The 22927-nt window shown below is 39.0% G+C and overlaps 1 protein-coding gene across 1 annotated transcript in view; it reads left to right on the forward strand.

Annotated features, from left to right (window-relative positions):
• Positions 1–229: 229 nt before the first annotated feature.
• Positions 230–22927, forward strand: part of LOC149023841 (pumilio homolog 4-like) — a 30665-nt gene continuing 7967 nt past the window's right edge. Inside the window, exons 1-8 of the mRNA XM_089144316.1 lie at positions 230–1479; positions 4318–5155; positions 5270–5846; positions 5933–6074; positions 6164–6271; positions 7885–8097; positions 8177–8287; positions 20955–21149. Coding sequence (XP_089000442.1) covers positions 787–1479; positions 4318–5155; positions 5270–5846; positions 5933–6074; positions 6164–6271; positions 7885–8097; positions 8177–8287; positions 20955–21149 — 2877 coding nt within the window. The 5' untranslated portion in view covers positions 230–786. The remainder of the gene's footprint in view (positions 1480–4317; positions 5156–5269; positions 5847–5932; positions 6075–6163; positions 6272–7884; positions 8098–8176; positions 8288–20954; positions 21150–22927) is intronic.

Raw genomic sequence — 22927 nt, forward strand, 5'->3', positions numbered from 1 at the left:
TAGAAAATTTTGGTCACACATCTTAGCAGAAGTACCTAAAACAAACAACCGAACTCCACTCGGATCATTCCCCTTAAAAAATGCTTGTGGTTGTTACAGAAAAACACATATGAATGCTTATGGTTGGAAAGAGAAAACTTTCTTTTTTTAATCAGTTAAAATTAAAATTTTAAATATAAATTTCCAAAGAAAGAAAGAGGATAAAATACCAACTGATTTATACCGAAATGTAAATATTACATAAATTAGGAAACCGTTCATCAAGGATCGAACACCTCAGATCCTTTCCGTCGTTCTTCATCATAGACGCGTCTCTGTAGTTAGTTCCTTCTAGCTAACGCCACCACCGTTTCGAACATCTTATGCTCATCTTCTCCTACTGTTTCTCCCGCATGAGCCATTTAAGCGGTGAAACCTCACATAAGATTTGCCTTTCTGCATCACATCTCAGTTATTATCTGTCAGCGAAGGTCTTCTCGATGAATTAATGGCGTTTTGTAGCTTAGTTGCATAGGCCGATTTTGAAGTTTGCTGAGGGCAGTTGCTGTATTGGAAGATCTTCTTTGTTCTGACAACTTTTAAATTTTTAATACGAAAAGGCGGTGTTTTTAGAGCAGGTATTACAATTTTGGATAAGAATTGAATGTTTGATGTGTTTCTGATTCATTTTTCAGTGAATCGTTTGGGTTATCTCGTCTTTGTGGACTGCGTTGATGTGTTAATGGCGTAAAGGTGTGGAATTTGGTTAATGAAATCTGCTTCTCATCGCTTTTCAAGATTTTGAGAATGGTCTCAGAGAGCCCGTTAAACATGCTGTCGGATCTAGGTGTGCAGCCGACCTTAAGGGACGGTATTAGAGGATCAAACGCGAATTCGGAAGATAAATTAGGAAATGAGATTGAGTTTTTGCTTCGAGAGCAGCGCAATAAAGACACAGTCGATCGTGAAAGGGATCTCAATATCTACAGGAGTGGCAGCGCTCCTCCAACAGTGGAGGGATCATTGAATGCTGTGGGGAGTCTGTTTAGGAATAACGGTTCTGATATTTCAAGGACCAGTCAGAATGGTAATATCAACGGAACCATGTCAGATGAAGAAATTCGCTCGCATCCTGCTTATCTTTCTTACTACTATTCCCATGAGAATGTAAATCCGAGGCTCCCTCCTCCTTTAATCTCGAAAGAGGATTGGCGTGTTGCGCAACGATTCCAGGCTGGGACATCGACAACAGGGGGTATTGGAGATCGGTGGAGGAAGGATGGATTAAATGCCGGTGAAAGTAAGTCGCTGTTTTCGTTGCAGCCTGGCCTTTTGCCACAGAGGGCTGAAGGAGATTTTATGGAGCCAAGGACAGTCACACCAAGGAATCTTACCAGGCAACCTTCGGCGGAATGGCTTGAGAGGGGAACCGACGGTCTTATTGGGTTGGCTGGTGTGGGGTTGGCTGCGAGGAGGAAGAGCTTGGTTGACATGCTACAGGTGTTTGATGCATTCTGAGACCCTTTACTTTGCTTTTAATACTCGTAAATCTCTACTTTTTCCACCAACAAGATGAAAAGAAAAAGAAAAAAAAACTATTTTAAATGATCAACACTTCAACTAATCTACGTACTTAACACTACCCTCTCCCGGGGAAAAAAGGAATAAAAATTCTACTACCAACATTGTTTATCTAGTTCTGCTTTATATCTGTTGAATACTTTCCAGTCTGTTATTTGCTTGTCTCAGGATCGTTTTACTTCCCTTGAGCCCCTTTTTCCCTTGATGGTATATCTTACTGCCTGCCGTATCTTGCTGACATTTTAACTGATGGGAGATGTTGCCATTTAATATTTTGGAAGTGATGTTGTTGTTGAATTGGTTATTTATATTGATTGATGAGACAAATTATACATCCTTCTAGGAAGTAACTTTGTTTTGAAATGCTTTTTCAACTCCCCCCTTCCAATTAATTAATTTTCAGTTCTTAAGGGGCGGGTCTTGGCACAATGGTCGGTGGACCTCGATTGTAGCCTGGGGTCAAGGAAGCAAAGCAGTCTCTCAGCAAAAATTGTGGGGGGCAAGGCTGCATAGGAAAAATGCACCCCCTCCCCTGCCTGTCTCTCCTTGCACGGAAGTCTTCGGCATCAGCTTCCCCCTTTCAAAATGCTTTTTTGTTAACATCTATGTTTGATAATTTGTGACCAGTCTGTTCCTAATACTGGTTCTACTACTTAACATGATCACCCCCACCTTTTTCTCTGGTTCTCTATTGGGACTAGAAGTTGAAAGTGTGAATTGTAGCAATAACTTGATGGCTTTTATGACAACTAATGCTGCTTGCTCTTTATTTTATGGAGAAGCTGGATAGTGGTTCCCACTTCTCCCATTAAAAACACCTAGGTTGACATGCAAACTGGAAATATTATCACAATATGACCTTTAAATTTGGAATTGCTTTAATGAAGAGGTTAAAATGATGAGTCATTGACAATTAGAGGTATGCTGATGCTTCAGCCATTGCAAAAGTCTGATTACTAGATTGTACTACCGTGCCAAAGTTGTTGAATATAAAGAGTGCAATACGAACCATTACGATATGATGGTATCTACATTATGTGCTAGAAACCTAAACACATAATGTTTTTTTCATTTTTCACTTTAAGTAAAGATTGTACTACTGTGCCAAAGTTGTTGAATATAAAGAGTGCAATACGAACCATTATGATATAATGGTATCTACATTATGTGCTAGAATCCTAAATGCATAAATTAAAAGCATAAATATTTTCTCATTATTAACTCTAAGTTTTATATGTGACCGAGTGACGCCTTAAGGCATCATGAAGGATTAGATGAACAGGGGCAGTGGCGGAGCCACGTTGGGGCCCGGCCCCCCCCCATTTTTTGAAATTTTAAATATCTTTGTGTTTTTTCCTTATTTCTCTAACTTTACATGTGAAATACCACTATTTGGCCCCCCTCCAAAAATAAAAAATTTAAGATAAAGATGATGGGTACAAATGTCATTCTTAATCATTATCTAATTTTAAGAAATAAAATGTTAAATTCTAATTAAAAACTAACTCACATCCATGAATTTCTCCCTATATATTCACTCCTATTTTCATTCCTATTTATTCTCTCATGAATCTCCTCTTTTATTCTTATTTTTTCTCTTTTTTTTTTTCACACGTCTCACAAAATATTGGAGTAGTTAGCAGACTTTGGAATTTTCCTAAATCTTCTTCACGTCAAGTATTCACTCTCTCTTTCTCAAATTATTCCTTTCTCTCTCACACACTCACGATTTTTCCATTAATTTATCTAATTTTTATTGTGGGCCCCACGTTAGAATATAATAATATATTTTGAGATGGGACCCACAGTGAGTCCCGCATTGGCCCACGTATATTCGCCCCCCCAATATTTAATCCTTGCTCCGCCCCTGAACAGGGGTGAATTGCTATTATTCCACGTGTGATCAGACTTAAGGTCGAAGTCTAGTACATCGGGAGGAGTGTTGACAGGTGTCATTGTAAATAGAAAGTCTCAGTGGAGTTGAACAATATAGTTTGTTAAACTGAAACTGGTTTTGAACTGTAGATGGGAGGCACAAAGACTGCTCTTAGCCAATGAAGACTCTGCAGAGACTGGTAAATGTATGATGTTCTAGAGTTACAGGCACTCCAGTGTTCAGACTCCTTTGTGCTACTGAGATGTGGCACCATTTCCCTTGGCATCAATTGCTTACTGTAGGGTGTCTCTAATATTTTATATGTAATTCATTAGTCTTCACATTCTGCAGTTCTGAATACTCAGATTACTGTAGCTGTTACCTTGCAGATTTGTTAGCTTCATAGGCAACAGATATGCGGAAACAATATTTTCTGTTTCCTATCTTTGTCATCTTCTCTGATATTTTGTTCATTAGAATAATTTCTTGCTTGTTTGGCCAACTCTTGTAGATTTGATTTGACTGTGCATGATGCTGTAAGGTGGATAAACAGCTGCATTTCCATATTTGCGTCTTTCTTGTTTAGAGGCCTATATTTCCTCACCTGTGTTATGAAATTGCTTCACCTTAGTTCTTGTTTTTCTTGGATCATGTTTCAGTTTAGATACTTCTCTTTTTGTTGGTTTATAATGTATATTGCAGATACATTTGTGTAGTTAATTCATCTATTTATCCATTCAATCAGTCCCATATTGTTATATGTCGAGTAAGCCACCTTGTTTAGTTGGCTTGTTGGGTTCCAGGTCCTTCGTTTAGCTTCGGCAATATTTTTTTTCTCGCTTGTATGGATTTCCTTGTTGCTTAGTGAGTTTGTTTTGCAGGAAGGACTTGTTCAGCCTGCTTCTGCATCAGGTAATCTTTCACGCCCAGTGAGCCGGAATGCTTTTGATGAAGTTTCAGAGCCAATGGGCATATCTGAACCCCAATTTATGCAGTTAAGAAATGGTGTGGACTCTATAGAGGGCTTAAATTCTGGAACAACTCTGCCTGGCCTGGTTAGAGTTCAGAGCTTTGGTTCATCTGTTTCTCAATCTTTTGCATCTGCTGTGGGTTCTTCGCTGTCAAGAAATGCAACTCCTGAACCTCAGTTGGTTGGAAGGCCTCCAGCCCCTGGTTTTCCCCCTACAGGGAGCAGAATTTCTTCTGCTGAAAAGAAGGCTGCTGGCTCAAATCCCTCTAATGGTATATCTTCTAGCATGGTCGACGCCGCTGACATCGCTGCTACTTTATCTGGCTTAAGTATATCTAAAAACAGACATTTTAGTGAAGATGGTCATGCATTTAATGATCAGAATAGTTTTTGTGATTTGCCAAATGGTCATAGCCAACGCTTGCAGCATTCACTTGTTGACAAGCCTGAAGCTGAGACACTAACCATACCTGCTACCTATAAAGATTTGGCAAAGAAAAATGCTACTTTAACTGATCTAAATGCCTCTAAAATGAATTTGGATGGGCAAGTGAACTATCCCAAAAGAGTATCATCTTCTGCGGGTCTCTATACAAAAGTACCTCCTTCAGGTTCTGCTGTTTTGGAAGGACCTAATGTCCATTATCAGAATTCTGATCTGCCAAGTCCTGATTTTGTTGGCTATACGACGCAAGGACATTTTATTAACCAGAGGTTGAATTCAACTATGAATGATCACCTTGATACAGGTCTTTTTCCCCCCTTCTTCCTGTTAACTTTTCTGCTGCTTCCTTCCATCTAAGAGCCTTAGTTAGACCCTTCATTGTTGACAATTGTTTTGCTTTCCTGTGGCTGTTTGACAGGAACTATAGAAGGCCAAAATCTGAGTCGAAGTGGGAGTCAAGTAGGTTCTGGCCTTCAAGTGCCTGTTATGGACCCGCTTTATTTACATTTCCTTCAAAGGAATTCTGATTATGCTGCGCAGGCTGCAGCTACCCTAAGGGATCCTTCTTTGGTGAGTAACTACCTCAGCAGTTCACAGGCTGAGATTCTTGGGTTTCAGAAAGCATACATTGAGGCATTGCTCGCACAACAGAAACAACAGTATGGCCTGCCATTTCTAGGTAAATCAGGTGCTTTAAGTCATGGTTTCTATGGGACTCCTGCTTTTGGTCTTGGCATGCCTTATCCAGGAAGTCCAATGGGAAGTCCTGTACTTTCTTCAGTAGGAAATGGAAGTCCTATTAGGCAGAACGAACGAAACTCACGATTCCCATCTATGGTAAGAGGTTCAATGGGAGGCCTTGTCGGATCTTGGCCTTCAGATAATGGCAGAAATATTGAAGAAAGTTTTGCCTCCTCCTTATTGGAAGAGTTCAAAAACAACAAGGCTAGGTGTTTTGAACTTTCAGAAATTGCTGACCATGTAGTTGAATTCAGGTATTATCCAATGCTTTATGGTATTTTATTTTACTCATGCAATTACTGGCACAGGGTAATTAGTTCTCCTTCCTTTTTCAATGCAGTGTGGATCAGTATGGAAGTCGTTTTATCCAGCAAAAACTAGAAACTGCCACTGTGGAAGAAAAGAATAAGATATTTCCAGAGATCATTCCTCATGCTCGTACCTTGATGACAGATGTTTTTGGAAACTATGTTATTCAGAAAGTATTTGTTTCACCAGAAAATTGGATTTTTAGCAAATCTTCTCAAGTATTTTGAACTTATCATTGACACAGTTATTCTTGAAATGACAGTTTTTTGAGCATGGTACGGTGAGTCAAAGAAAGGAGTTAGCCAACCAGCTTACTGGTCATGTTTTGCCTCTCAGTCTTCAAATGTATGGTTGCAGAGTGATTCAGAAGGTACTTTCTGAACTTTGGATCTTTTTCTGCTTTTTCATTTACTTCAAAGTTAAGGGGCAGGCCTTGGCACAATGGTTGGTGGATCACGGTTGTAGCCCTGAGGTCAAGGTATCGAAATAGCCTCCCAACAAAATTTGTTGGGATAAGACTGTGTTGGAAACTGCCCCCGGGACTCTGCTTGTGCCGAAGCCTTTGGCGCCGGAAGCGCTCTTTTTACATTTACTTCAACGTTCTGTTGCTCTTCACATTTTATTTTCACAAATTTCACAATTTTGCATTTTCATAAACAAAAATTGTTGGGATAAGACTGCATAGGAAAAGTGCCCCCCAGACTCTGGTTGTGTGGAAACCTTTGGCACCGGATTTGCCCTTTTTACATTTACTTCAATGTTCTGTTGCTCTTCACATTTTATTTTCATAAATTTCTCAATTTTGCATCTTTTATGTTTGCTTGATACTCCTTCGCTTGGAATGCTACTCTGTAGGCCTGTTAGATATCTCCTAATTAAATTGACTTGAGGTAGACAGTTCCCAGCCACCACACTTTCAGTCTGGAAGTTTTGCCTCTGCATTATTGAGTTTCTCTGTGGAGGAAGAGTTTGTTCCTTTCTAAATGAAACAGTTGGTCAGTACAGATGAACATAAGATCTACAGTTACGATTGTGCCTAGATGAAACCCCAGGTGTTGGGACTTAGATGCTAGGCGATAACAACAAAGAGGTCAAGGCAATGGCTTGATAAAAGGGAATAGCAGTTTGGTGTAAAGATCAACTTGCAGTTATTAGTTTACAAAGTAAATTAAGAGCTGAATCTATAAATCAAGAAAAATAAATTTGTTGCAGGTTTTCAGTGACATTCTGATTTTAGTTGCTGCAGAGCATTATTTGAATCTTGAAGAATAATGCAATAGCAGGACATGGACAAGTTGAACTTTTAATCCCTTGAAATGACTTTACTGGTGTTGGTAATTCACAGAGCCTACATGCTTGTGCTTCTGAGGAACTAGTTTTACATGTTCAACAGGGCTGATATTTTGGTATTTGACGATGCCTTGCAAATGTGTCACAATGTGGGCAAGTATAATGTTTATGACGCCTTTGCAATTTTAATCCTACTTTGTTTCTAAATTTGGTCTTCAATGGTCTTTGATTAGAATCTCTGTGCTTGAACTTTAATTTTCTTTATGATTGATATGTGAATTTCTTGAGTTAACTCCATTTGCAATTTCATTGGTTTTGTTTCTACTTTCTCCATTGATCCTTCTGACTCTTGGTCAGAGCATGAGATTCTTTGGCTGGATCAATGAATGTAAGAACCCTATTAGAATCCAGAACATCCAATTGGGGGGGGGGGGAGGGTACACCAGATTTGGTTGGGTTAGGACTAACTATTAGGGGTCGGTAACAGGAAGCAATGACTGATAGGCAATAAAATTGGTGCAATCGTGTGAGCCTTGGTGTTGCTTCTTTATCCAAATTGACATGTGTTTTGAGCATTGTTGCAGTTAGATATGGAGATGTGTTTTCTTTTCATGTATCAAGAATTCGTCCAGTTTTATATTTTTCTCCTTTTGGTATTTATACTCTGTAGATCTTTTGTCATTGTTTCTGCAGGCTTTGGAGGTTGTTGATGTGGATCAGCAGACTCAGATGGTGTCAGAGCTTGATGGTTCAGTCATGAAATGTGTTCGTGATCAGAATGGTAATCATGTCATCCAGAAGTCTATTGAGTGTGTCCCCCAAGATCGCATTCAGTTCATTATCTCAGCTTTCTATGGTCAAGTTGTGGCACTCTCTACCCACCCATATGGCTGTCGTGTCATTCAGGTGAGAAGTCTTCCTTTTGTTGTCATTCTCTATCAACAAGTCTACCTATGCCAGACTCTGAACACTTCAGTTTTAGCAGAGGGTCCTGGAGAATTGTAAAGATGCCTATACACAACGAGTAATCATGGAAGAAATCCTGCAATCTGTTTGTACGCTGGCACAAGACCAGTACGGAAATTATGTAGTTCAGGTAATGAGATCACCCAGAATAGTATATAGTCTCTCTTTTTGGAGAGGCGAAGTCACAGGATTACTGGTTGTTTCCTGATTATGTATATATTGTATCCAATTTGCTTTGTTGCTATTGTAAGCATAGTTGTCAAACCGTTGCCTAGGTGCTGCTTAGGTGATCAAGCAGTTTTTTTTAGGGCAAAATGAGCTTATGCTTTTTTTTTGAAGCCAAAAAGCATCCACTTTGGCCTCCTAAGCGACGTCTTGGTACACTTCAAACCAAAACATATACGCTTTTTTTTTGCCGGGGGGGGGGAGTTGGTTTCTTAATTTATACAATCTTTTTATTTTTATTTTTAAATTTAAGTCTTTTATTTCTATGTATTCTATTTGCTGTAAAAAGGTTGCATAATCCATGTAAGAAGGGTTTAGCTGGGTCTTTTTTCTAGTGCTGGCTGTTGACTTGATGCACCAACTCTCCTCCTTTACCTGGGCTTAGGACCGCCAATTAATACTGGCGAGAGCTAAGAAAATTGTGGAAAAGCAAGGGAGAAGAGTTATGAAGATTTACATAATAAGCTAGCACAAAGGAAGGGGAAAAACTATCTATAAGATAGCTAAAATAAGACACAGGAAAAATTGAGATCTAGATCATGTTAGATGCATTATAAGTGGCAAAGTACTTGTAGTCTAGTACATGATGAGGACATCAAGAAGAGATTGGAAGTTTATTTCTCTAGCCTACAAAATGAACATACTTCAAGTATCTGTGATGTGGATGACTACACCATTTGCCATGGCATGAATTTTCAAACTTTTATCTATTTAATTTAATTGCTGATTTCTTTCCTAGTCCTACTCTGTTTAAGCGTCCTACTTTAAGGACAACTCTTTGTTTTTGTTATAAATAGCCCACTTAATTTTTTTTTATAGATTTGACGCATCATAGGAGAGTTTGCTGCTGCAACTTCAGTTTCTTACTTGTGGGTTTATTGATTTAATGAGCCTATATAAGTCCATAAAGTGGGTGCAATGCTAGTACAATGGATTAGCAGTTAATTTCAGTATTTGAGCTAGATTAGGATACTTAGTAATTAGATAGAATTTTGTTTGAATTTATTTTCTTCTTCAAGTCTTTTAGAGTGATTAGGAGTCCTTTCATGAGTTAAATTAGGAATTTTAGAAGGTCTCAAATATATATAATTGAATTTTGAGTTCTATTTATTGCTACCGAGGAGGTAGAATGGCATAACATCTCCCTGCCCTTGTTATATGGAATCTTATCTTCTCGTTTTCCCTATTCTTCTCCTAAGAATATATTTTCTCATTCAACCTGACGTTGAAAAGTATCTTCAACAAAAGTAAGTTGAATCATCCCCGTTCTCGATGCTTCTTCTAATCTTCTAAATACCCCAACCATAAATTTCTCTTTTTCTTTCTGTCTTCCTGTTCCCCAACAACAAAAACAACAAGAAGCCCTATTGCAACAAAATGTGGTTAGCTACATGGATCCTTGCCTTCCAGTCAGCTCCATTTGAGATCATACTAGATACAAGGCCTACGTTACCCTTTTTTATTACTCTTTTTCCTTCCATATATGATGATTAAGCCAAGGTATCTAAAACAATCGCTTTGTGGAATCTCCTTCTCATCAAGTTTCACCACCTTGTCATTCGTCCGAGCATGACCAAAGTTATAATCTAGACATTCTGTCTTCGTTCTAATTAGTTTGAAGCTTTTCAATTCCAAAATTACTCTCCATGATTCTAACTTGTTATTGATCCCTACTTGTGTCTCATCTAAAAAATAATATCATTAGCAAAAAGTGTACACCAAGGTACCTCATCTTGAATGTTGTTGGTTAACCATCCATTAAAAGTGCAAAACATATGTGCTTAAAGCTGATCATTGATGTAGTCCAATTATAATTGGAAAGTCACTAGCTTGTCCCCCCCTTCCCTTAATGTTCTTACACTTGTTTACACCAATCTGAGTGTTAGAACCACCCCAAAACTTATAGGCATCGTTTGTTTTTTGAATCTAAAGTTGGGTGGGAAAAAAGGGGTGAGGAAAAGTCAAATTTTCCATGAAATCACGAAGTGTAGCTTGTTTGGTTCAATGAGATGGAAATATTGGCAAAAAAAGTTGTGGCATGCTATTTTTCCCACACCATCCTCTTCAAAATTTCACATGTTTAGTGGGACTTTGTGGAAAAGTGAGGAAAACAACAAAATTAGGACCCACATTTGAAACTTTTCCACAAAATCTTTCTTTCCTTTCGTACCCCCCATCCCACTAGGTATGGGTCCCACATATTTATTTTTCCCACCCCTTTTTTTCCACCCAACTTCTGCAAACAAATGGTACCTTAGGGATCATCCCCATAAACCACCACTTTACTTCTCTCCAAGTTTCACCCCATCTTGGTAACTTTTCATCCCATATCTCAAGAAGCTGCCCCATCCATTCATTAATCACATTACTCTAAAATCTATCCAAAACTATCCAACCACCATAACTGTGTTCTTATTTATCCTAATCAACTACCCAAAAATTTTAAAACGCTAAATCCTTACATTTCAATTCAAGATCATGGAAGGCTGTCTTCTAATTGAACCTCTTCAATTTAGGGCTGCATAATACAGCCACAACATCCCCATCATTGCCCCTACCTTCGATCCCAATTGTAGCCAAAACCTACCAGCTTAAACCTAATTACACTCATTGTTGAATTGAAACCTTGTTTCCCCCCTCCAAGTTAACTCAAGTTCTAACCACCAAAACTTGATGAAACCCGATGAGCATCTCCAAGGCAACTAGCAGTAAGTTCAGTCAAGTTTCATCCCATTCCAAACTCATTAGGTCTCCCAAATGGAACTAGAGAGAACCTATATCACCCCGTCTTTGTGTTTTGAACCCTTGAAACCTAGCCTGAACTCTTTGAACTTAATCCAAACCAACCCATGCTTACTTATTCCAAACAATCTATTTGTTGCACCTATAGTTTTAGTAGTAACTAGTTCAAACCTAGTTGAAGTCAAACCTAATAACCATTCCACAAGCTATACCCAAACTTACCCTACCCATTAATCTTTGGAGTCTGGAGTTAATTTCTGGCCTAAGATCTTGGTAGCTTGCTCTTGACTCCATTGAGGCTACATTGCATACCATGTACTACATTTCTGTTCCACTTGGCTTATTTCCTTTTGATTCCAAGGTTGATCTCCATTACTTTAAAGTGGCATTAATTTGGGCTTTGGTTTTATCCACTAAAACAATGTCATTAGCAAAAACGATTGTCTAAGGAAACCTTATCTTTGGTCTAATCATCCATAATAAGTATATAAAATAATAAAGGGTTAAAGCTGATCCTTGATTTGATCCAAATTAATTGGGTATTTATTGCCTTCTTTAATTGTGTCCACATATTAACTTGAAACACTTGTCTTTTTTGGTACTTGTCAGGTTGACTCTCAAATTATTTCTTATCATAATAGCAATCTCATGTCTTAAGTGGGTTTTTCATAATCCCCTCCCTTACTTTTATAGTATGACTAATAGTTTTATCCCTCTATAGCTATTGCAGCTTTAGATATTATTTTTCTTTATATAGATTGAACCATGATGCTTCCTCCATTCGTCTAGCATTTTCTTTATGCTCGCAAAATTATTAAAAAACTTAGTAAGCCAAGGTAAGCCATAGATTCCAAAGCTCTTTAGCACCTCTATTGGGATCTTATTTGGCCTTGTGCCTTGTTTTCATCCTCTTTAAAGCTTTTTTTTACTTAGACACCCTAATTCTTTTTAAAATATCTACAACTAAGGTATTACATTTTGACGAAACTAGGAGAATGAAATTTCTCCGTCTCAGTACGGGGCAAAATAAAATTGATACCGAAATAAAAAAGCGACTAAGGTATTACATTTCGGCAGAAATAGCAAATGAAATTTGTCCATCTCAGTACTGGGCGAAATGAAATTCCTACCGAAATAAAAAACTTCTCGATTTCTAATTTCACCGAAATTTTGGTAATTTCGGTCAAATTTCGGAAATTACGGTGAAATTTTGAAAATTCCAAGGGGTTGTACTATATAGGGCTTATGGCTATGGTGGAGAATATGGTGGTTCATTTGCTGATAGTAGTAGCATGTTTGCATATGGGTATGGAGATTGATCAGGTGTATCATTTGTGGACTCCATCTTTGGATATTCATTATGACTAACACAACCAATTATGTTAGTGACGAACTATTTGGATAACTTTATCTGTACCATGTCATGGCATGCTTATGTCCAGTATTCAGAGTACTCCTCCATGACTTATGGATGGATCCAGCCCGACACATACTTGTATATTGAGTTCTATTTGTTGTATTTGTTGTTGCATTTTAATGAAAATCTTATTGTTGTCTTGCATAATATCCATATTTACGTAGGTTAAAACCATGTTTTAGACTTCTAGTTTTGCTTGCATATAGTCGAGCATGTGACGATCAAGAACATCACTTTGGATTAAGTTTTAGGAAAAAATGACACTCCTAGTGTGTTTATTGGCCTCAAATTAGGCTGGACGCCGAAACCAGGCCAGCATAATCCAAAAACCCCACCAAAATGAGGGTTAAAATTTAAAAGAAGATTCAGGTGAAATTTTGGTATCTCGGTCATCTTGGTATTGAGATGTGACCGAAACTAGTGAAATTTTGCAGCTTGTCTACAACATTTGTTGGCTTGGTAGAAAATGTGGTCCTTCGAGACAATATTACTTGAAGTGGTTTTATTTAATGGGCTATAACAAAAAGTTTCCTATCTTTGATGGTGTCAGCTTCCCTTACGAGTACTTTACCATCATCATTTTAGTGCCGATATGCTCTTTCTTTCCCTCATGTTAGCTGTTTTATAGATAGTTTTTCAACCTTCTGGTGTCCAGATTATGGTTATCAAGGTGGGTAAGCCAACCAAGGCATTGTGGAGGTCCAAAGAAACCAACGTGCCTTAGAGCTAGGACGCCTTGGCAGCACCTTAAGAACAACGGTTTGATTCTCTAGGCGATATGATGTAGTCCTAGGTTGAATAGGATCAACTAGGGGTTAGTATCTAGAACCAATTCAAAAGGTTAGGGACTAGAGTTTTAGGATTTTGGGCAGTTTCTTGGGGCACACAAGAAAATAGGTTATAGTGTTTGGATGGGGATGAGAGTTGAAGCAAACTCAGGTAACGATACATGGAGATGATCCCTAAAGTCTGGGACAATTCCAATGGTTTGGTGTAGATCTAAGCTTGAAGCGCCCCTCCCCACAACCAAAAAAAGGGGGGGGGGTTTGGTTGCTCTTGGATGGTATTCTTCATTGAAGAAGGGGATGACAAGTATAGGTTGTGGGATTGATTTCCTATGGATTCCAATTGTTAATTTGGGCTGCAGGTAGGTTTTTATATTTAGGATTTTAAGGAAGATGAAAATAGAAAGAAAAAACGAAATTACATTTTAGGTTAGAAGAACAGAAGAGAAGAGAGGAGATCACACGAGAAGGGATACCTCATTAGTGGCAATAAAGGAAAATTCAAAGTTCAATTCATCAATTTATGACTCAACTGAGCAATTACATATCTATTTATAACCTCATTTGTTGACATAGTTGACACCAAAATAGACCCCTTCACTAAAAAGGAAAGGACCCAACCTAATCCTTAACCTATTAGATAACCTTGTTGGGTCCGGCCCATTAACTCACATGGGGGCCCAATTTTTTAAAGAACCAAAGCAATAGGTTTTTTTTTTTGAAAACCTATTGCTGCTGCAGAACAGAAAAAATGCAGAAAATGAGAATGAGAGAGAGAGAGAGAGAGAAGAAACGGGAGGAAGAAGAAGAGGAATTTTGAAACGGGAGGAAGAAGAAGAGGAATTTTTGGTTTTCTCTGGCGAATCCGACGGTGAAACGTTGTTGGAATGAGCTGAAATTTGAAGGGAATGGTCATGGCACCTAGCTCTTCATATCTAACGGTCTAAATATCATTCTACCACAGTTCACGAGAAGCCTCTCTGGTGACTTTTCTCGTATTCTCTCAGATTTCCATTTCTTTGATGATGTGGTTGTGACTTTGTGTTCCTCTAGTGTTATCTATAGATGGAATGTTGATTGTATACTCATTATTATTATCATTTGGTGATAGTGAAAGTTTTGGTAGACTCCGATAATAGTCCCTTGGTTTTTGCCCTTACGGGTTTTTCCACGTTAAAAATTCTTGTCTATTGTGGGTTTTTTTTGTCGAATGCTTGATCCATTATTGCTTTAATTTACACTAGCATATTGTTTGGTCTCCCATCAAAGTGGTATCAGAGCTTGGTTGGTAGTTGTGTAAATTAAAATGGAAAGTACCTCAAGTACTATGGTTAAGCTTAATGGATCAAATTGGTTGATTTGGAAGCCTATGATGGAAGATCTCTTATTTTGTAGAGACTTATATGAACTTGTTGAAGGTGATATTAATCGACCATTAGATATGTCTGAAGCTGAATGGACCAAATTAAATAGGAAAACTGTTGGCACGATTTGACAGTGGTTGGACATTAGTGTTATCCATCATGTTGCAAATGAGACATTGGCATAAGAACTTTGGAAGAAGTTAGCAAGTCTCTATGAGAGGAAGACAAGTTGGGAATAAAGCTTTTCGATGAGAAAGCTTGTTAATATGAAGTTGAAGGAAAATACTTCAGTTACTGAACATTCGAATGAATATCAAAGCATAGTGAATTAGTTGAGCACAATGAGGTTGAAGCTTGAAGATGAGTTGCAAGCTTTATTGTTATTGAGTTCCTTACCAGATTCTTGGGAGACTTTGGTTGTATCAGTTAGCAATTCTGCTCCAGAGGGTAAACTATCAATGAGCATGGTTACCAGTGCATTATTGAATGAAGAGACAAGAAGGAAGTCCATGGGTTCAAATGATGCACAAGCACTTGTCATAGAGAACAGGGGGAGGAGCAGAGACAAGTTTAATAAAGGTTGTGATAAAGCTAAAAGTTGTGGTAAATCAAAATCTAAAGAAAAATTAAAGTGTTACCATTGTGGCAAAGAGGGGCATATGAAAAGAAATTGCAGATTTTGGAAAAGAGAGCAAAATGAAGAGAGCAGTCAAAAGAAAGATGAAAATAACAATGTCTCTATAGCATTTAATGAGGCTTTAGTTCTTCTTCCTTTTGGTGATGATCAGTGTTTGCACGTGTCAGATCATCAGGTTGAGTGGATTATTGACATAGGAGCTTCTTATCATGCTACTCCTATTAGGGAGTCCTTCATTAGATACAAAACAGGAGACTTTGGAATGGTGAAGATGGAGAACACTAGTGCCTACAATATTGTGGGTATTGGTGATGTTTGTATAGTGACAAATATGGGCTACACACTCAATTCGGAAGATGTACGGCATGTTCTTGATTTGCATCTCAATTTGATCTCGAAGATTACTTTGGATAGAAAAGTATTTGAGAGTACCTTCAGTAATGAAAGATGGAAGCTCACCAAGGGGTTATTGGTGGTTGCTAGAGGAGATGCTTATTGCTCTTTGTACAAGACAAGAGTGAGAATATGTAAAGGTGGATTGAATGTAGCAAAGGATGATTCCTTACCTGATCTATGGCATAGGAAATTGGGTCACATGAGTGATAAGGGGCTGTAGGTTCTGGCAAAGAAGTCATTGATTCTTCTTGCCAAATGTATGTTTTTAAATCCTTGTGATTATTGTTTATTTGGTAAACGACATAGAGTTTCATTTCAAAAGTATCATGGTAGGAAATCAAATTTATTAGAATTGGTACATTTTGATATTTGTGGTCTAATTGAGGTTCCATCATTAGGAGGTAATAGATATTTTATTACTTTCATTGATGATGCATTACGAAAGGTGTGGTTGTTTTTGTTAAAATCTAAAGACCAGGCATTCCATTATTTTCAGCAGTTCCATGTCATAGCCAAAAGAGAAATAGGAAAAAATTTGAAGTGTCTCTGCACTGATAATGGAGGAGAGTACACATTAAAAGAGTTCAAGAGCCATTGTTCTAGGTATGAAATCAGACATGAGAAAATAGTTCCTGGAACCCCTCAACAAAATGGAGTAGCAGAGATTTACAACTGGATTATTGTTGAGAAAGTAAGATGCATGTTGAAGATGGCTATGTTGCGAAAACCATTTTGGGGAGAAGCAGCCAACACTATTTGTTATCTGATGAACAGGTCTCCATCAGCTCTTTTAGAGTTTAATATTCCAGAAAGGGTGTGGAGAGGGAAGGATGTCTCCTACTCTCATCTGAAGGTATTTGGTTGCAAGACTTTGCACATATACCAAAGGAGCAAAGATCAAAGCTTGGTGACAAGGCGGTTCTTGCATATTCTTGGGATATAGAAATGAAGAGTTTGGGTACAAATTATAGGATCGAGAAAAGAAGAAGACTTTCAGAAATAGAGATGTAATATTTCGTGAAGCTGAAAATATTACACACTTTGAGAAGTTTGGAAGCCTACTCATGTTGAGAATGTTATGTTTGATCCCACCTCCGTTCCAGGAGGAGAACCTACTCATGAAGAACATGTTGATCTTAATGATCCAGAGATTATGACCTATGATTCTATGGAGCATAAGGATATTGAGTAGGGGAAGCAGCCCCCAGTAGAAGAGGTTGTAGGATCTCAAATGAGGTGGTCCACAAGAGAGCGTAGACCAACACAAAGGTATCCTAGTTTTGAGTATATTTTCTTACTGATGAGGGGGAGCCCGAAAGCTTTCAGGAAGCAGTGATCCACAGTGATAAAATTAGTTAGATGAAAGCTATGCAAGAAGAGATGAGTTCCTTACATAAGAACCATACTTATGAGTTGGTAAAATTTCCTAAAGGTAGAAAAGCACTGAAGAACAAATGAGTATACAAGATAAAGAGGGATGCATCTGGGAAGCTAGTGAAGCACAAGGCTCGTTTGGTGGTGAAAGGGTTAAGATAGAAGAAGGGCATTGACTTTGATGAGATCTTCGCTCCAGTAGCAAAATTGACATCCATTTGAATCATTTTGGGTTTAGCAGGTAGCATGAATCTTAAGCTTAAGCAGTTAGATGTGAAAACTGCATTTCTTCATGGTGACTTAAATGAATAAATTATATGATGCAACCGGAAGGGTTTGAAGTTAAAGGGAAGGAGCACTTGATATGCAACTTAAAGAAGAGTCTTTATGGACTAAAGCAAGCACCAAGGCAGTGGTACAAGAAGTTTGACTCACTTATGGTGGCTATTGGGTATAAGAGGACTCAAACAGATCCTTGAGTATATTTTAGAAAATTTTCCGATGGTAAGTTCATTGTTTTTCTCCTTTATGTTGATGACATTTTGATTATTGGGCAAGATACAACTATTATTAAGAAGTTGAAAGAATAGTTGTTCAAGTCCTTTGATATGAAGGACTTAGGGCCAACTAGACAAATATTGGGCATGTAAATTGTTCGTGACAGGAAGGCTAGGAAGCTATAGTTGTCATAAGAAAAATATGTCGAACGGGTGCTTGAAAGGTTCAACATGCAGGGTGCTAAGCCTGTAAGCACGCCTCTTGTTGGTCACTTTAAATTGAGTAAGCAGTCATGTTCATCTACTAGGAGAAGCAATGCCAATTATTCCTTACTCATCTGTAGTTGGTAGTCTTATGTATGCCATGGTTTGCACTAGACCATATATTGCATAAGCAGTTAGTGTTGTGAGTAGGTTTCTTGATATTCGAGGGAGAGATCATTGGGAATCTATGAAATTGATCTTCAGATATTTAAGAGGAAGTTCCAAATTGTGTTTATGTTTTGGAGGTTCAGATCCAGTCTTGGAAGAGTATACTAATTATGACATGGCATGTGACCTTGATTGTAGAAAGTCAACGTTTGGGTATTTGTTTACTTTTGCGGGGGAGTTGTTTCTTGGCAGTCCAAACTACAAAAATGTATGGCTTTGTCTACACCTGAGGTTGAATACATCACCGCTGCAGAAGCAAGGAAAAAATGTTGTGGTTGAAAAGATTTCTCCAATAATTGGGTTTGAAGCAAGACAAGTATGTGGTATACTGTGACAGTCAGAGTGCTATAGATTTGAGCAAGAACTCTACATATCACTCTCGCACAAAGCATAGTGATGTAAGATACCATTGGTTGCGTGATGTGGAGGAAGATGAGTTGTTGAAGATTGTGAAAATTCACATAGATAAGAATGCCTTTGATATGTTAACAAAGATTGTTACTCGAGAGAAGTTTGAGGTGTGCAAGGAGCTTGCACACATGGATTCCAAGTAAGGAGTCAAGTTGTGGCTTCCTCCCTCATGGGCACGGAGGGGGAGATTTGTTGGGTCCGACCCATTAACCCATATGGGGGCCCAGTTTTTTAAAGAACCAAGCAATAGGTTTTTTTTTTTTGAAAACCTATTGTTGCCGTAGAACCAGTGTACCATGTGTCGGCGATATATCGCCGACACACGGCAACTTATCGTGGTGTCACTAACTCATTGGGGGGCGACACGATTCCCGCCAGTGACACGATAAATTCACAAAGTCAACGATTTTGTCGACTGTTGCGATATATTGCCAATGTGGTGGAGGGGTGACGATGGACTAGTGGAGGTGTAGGCAGTGACTGGGAGGAGGAGCTGGTGGCGGACTCGGTGGAGGTGCAGGCGGTGGACTAGGTGGAGGAGCTGGTGATGGACTAGGAGGAGGTGTTGGCAGAGGACTGGGTGGAGGAGCTGGTGGTGGACTGGCGGAGGAATTGGTGGTGCTGGTGGAGGTGCAAGAGGAGGTCTGGGCGGCGGTGTTTTAGCTTCATCACTCTCTGCTTCAATTTCTACTTCTTCTACTCCCGAAAGAGAAAACCATACACCACCACCACAATACCAGGATTCACCTCTTACCCCTTCGTTGGAACCCTACCGGATTTCATCAAGAACCGCCACTGTTTCCTCGAATGGTCCACCCAAATCCTCAGCCACTCCGCCACCAACAGCGTCATCTTCCGCTGGCTTGTTAAAATCCATGGCTTCCTCACTGCCAACCCTCTCAACGTCGAACACATGTTCAAGACCAACTTCGAAAACTACTCGAAAGGAGATCAATTCATCACTCTATTGGAAGATTTACTTGGCCGTGGCATCTTCAACTCCGACGGCGAGAGAAAGAGAGAGGAGAGAGAGGCATTTGTGGTTTTCTCTGGCGATTCCAACGGTGAAATGTTGCTGGAATGAGCTGAAATTTGAAGGGAATGGTCATGGCACCTAGCTCTTCATATCCAACGGTCGGAATATCATTCTACCGCAGTTCACGGGAAGCCTCTCTGATGACTTTTCTCCATTCTCTCAGATTTCCATTTCTTTGATGATGTGGTTGTGACTTTGTGTTCCTCTAGTGTTATCTAGAGATGGAATGTAGATTGTATACCCATTATTATTATTATCATTTGGTGATAGTGGAAGTTTGGGTGGACTCCGATAACAGTTCTGTGGTTTCCTTGTGGGTTTTCCCATGTTAAAAATTCCTGTGTCTGTTGTGGTTTCTTTGTCGAATGCTTGATCCATTATTGCTGTGTTTGTTGCTTTAATTTACACTAGCATATTGTTTGGTCTCCCATCAACCCTAATCCAACTAGGAAAGTAAAATATGAAAGGAAATACACTTAAAATTGGATCTAACTAGATAATGAAATAAATCCTGTTTTCCCACTTTCTACGCATTTTTAGGCCCTTTTAAATTGGTCTAACTAGACTGATGAAAGAAATCCCGTTTTCTCACTTTCTACTCGTATCTTATGCCCTACAACTTGGCCAATTACAAAGTAAATCCATGGAATCAAATGCCAAATATACTGATGATTTAATCCTAGACTGTTTGTAAGGAAAGAAGTCCAATTTGGCAATGTACCTTAATAATAGCTATTAGTTAAATATTTATCTTTGTACTCCATTCAACTCTCTACTTTTGAGCTTTATAATTCAGCCTATCAAAACTAAGATCAAGAAATCAAGGCCTATGGCATAGAACAAGCAGAGACAGTTGTTGGACTTGACCTGCATTAGGGGTTCTTGCTGCACATCAAGTGATTTCACTGGACCAGAGTTTAGCCCTCGGTAAATTGTCTGACCAGTTTAGCGAAGCATAGTTCAGCTCTTGCTCTGCATCAAGTAACTTTGCTGTATAAGAAGAGGTTAGTCGTCCATAAGTTTTTAACCAGTTTAGTGAAGCATAGTTTTGGCTTGGGAAGCCAGAGACTTGGGTCAAGCAACACTAGCTATTACCAGTTGTCTTCATGTATCTGCATCTATGTTCTTTTGTGTATATCCATTTGGCATCAGTAGTTTTCTTCGTAGAACTTCTCCTCCCTCTCTCTCACTCTCTTTAATATATCATCGCCTAGGAATTTTTGGTTCTATGTAGGCTCTCCTTTAATTATAGATTTTGATATCCCCTATATTTCTAGTTTGAGGAACGTAGCCAAGCCTTCATGGGACTTTTTTGGTTACATGTCAGGTACCCAACATTTTCTTGTGTGCTTCTTTTTTGTTGAATTGATTGCTTCTATGCTTGGCGTCTTCTGCCCCCCCCCCTCCATTAACGCATATGTTGCTCTTTGCTTTACTGTTGTTTATCCTTTTTTCCTGATGTTGCTGCTTTTTTTTTTCAGCATGTGTTGCAACATGGAAAGCCAGATGAACGATCTGCGATTATCAGCAAGCTAGCTGGACAGATAGTAAAGATGAGTCAGCAGAAATTCGCCTCTAATGTTGTGGAAAAGTGCTTGACTTTTGGTGGTCCCGAGGAACGTCAACTTTTGGTGAATGAGATGCTTGGTACGACAGAGGAGAATGAGCCCTTGCAGGTTTGTGAGAACCTCTTTTCCCTTTTAACTTACAATAGATTATTTCAATGTGTGTGTGTTTATTTTTTGGGCTGAAAATAACAACTTCTATTAATTAGCAGAACAAGGACAGAGTTCATATATAGTTACATTTTTCCAGTCTTTGATTCTCCGTTAAGAGATAGAATTGCCATATTTGAAAACCAACTCAAAAGAAAAGCATTTTTAAAAGGATGAAAACTAAGCTCTTTAGTGCTATGTAGAATATTTATCAAAGAGGGGTTAGTCTTATTGGACTGGCTTTTGCCCCAGGTCTTGGGAACAGATCAAGTACTTCTTGCTCATTGTACCAAATTTCAGAAATCTGGTTTTTCAGAAGTTGAGCGTGATCTATTCCCTTTTGAATGCACAATAGCAAAGCCTTGAAAAAAATAGTTAAGAGTCATTCCACCCCATAACTAGAAATGGAAATTAGGTGTCCCAAAAGCAATCCACCCTGTTCGTCTGAGGCATTCCAAAAAGCCCTACAACCCACCCTGTTCTGCTCAGCTGGGAACTATAAATCCCTGCACACAGTGAGATTATATAATTGGTCATATAATTAAGGGGGATTAGAGTATGTAAAGAAGAGCCAGTGCATTGATTAATACTCATAGGTTTAAAGTCCATTGGAGTAGGGGTTCCCCTTTGTGGGGCCTGAATGCCCTGTTCAGTTAACCATTTGATAGAGAGTTCAAAACCCAACCGGGTCTGGGGATTTTTTTATCAAACATAACATCATTTTGTAAAACCCAAATAAAGTAGCATGTAATGATGAAATTAGCAAAGATCCACCAAAGAGTGGGTGATGTAAACCAGGACCCGGGGCTAAGGGTACTGAGGTAATTTCCCTGGATTTAGGTTTGCCCAGGAAATTCCAGGTAGGAGGAAGGTTGAATCAGGAGGTTTTAGGATACTCTAAGGTTTTAAAACCCTGCTGTAACAGATATTTCAGATCTGAAATTTATAGACTTAGGGTTTCTGGAATTATTTGAAGGAAGAAGATGAAGTGCAGAATTCATCTGGGTCAAGGAAACTAGGCTGATTGGAGAAAATAACCTTAGGGAAACAACCTAAGGCTAGGCGTGATCCTAGGGGAAGGGAAAAGAAAGGGGCTGGGGAAGATGAATTAGCGGGGGGTAGCAGCTGCTGCTATCGCAGGGAAGAAAGGGGAGGTTGAGGAACCTTCCAAATCAAGAGGATGGGGTGGACTTGGCTGTAACAGTAGGGGAAGGCAGAGAGTGAAGGTGTGATGGGGTTGGATGGATTTCTATGTCTAGGCCAGAGGGGAAGGGGCTGGGAGGCCTATGGTGAAAGGGGGAGGGGTTTCTAGGGTTGCGCAGGAGAGGGGAAGTGTGGGGAAGGGCTGCGGACAATAGGGAGGCAGGGATTGGGGTGGGGACTTTCTACTTGTAGATGGCTGGAATTATTGAATGAAGGCTGAAGACGCTTGCTGGAACCACAGAACTGAACTTGAGAGCTTGAAGAAGATGGATCTAGACAACCACATGGTCTTCCTCAAAGGAATCTTGCCCAACCACTCTGGCTGCAATAAACTCAATAATCTTTATTCATCAAAACTGAAAATTTACAGACTTGGTTATTATTGCCTTTACATTCTTTGAAACCAAATCTAACTCTACTCCTAATTGACTTTAACTTAGGTCCCTTATCTAAGTCACTCTATCCATATAAGAAACCGCTAGACACTTAAATTGGGACTCTTAAATCAGGTTAGAACCCCAATACCAAAACCCAAA

The sequence above is a fragment of the Hakea prostrata genome, chromosome 2 (genome assembly GCF_041222555.1).
Source record: "Hakea prostrata isolate BN-2017 chromosome 2, UWA_Hpros_2, whole genome shotgun sequence".
NCBI classification, from domain to species: Eukaryota; Viridiplantae; Streptophyta; class Magnoliopsida; order Proteales; family Proteaceae; genus Hakea; species Hakea prostrata.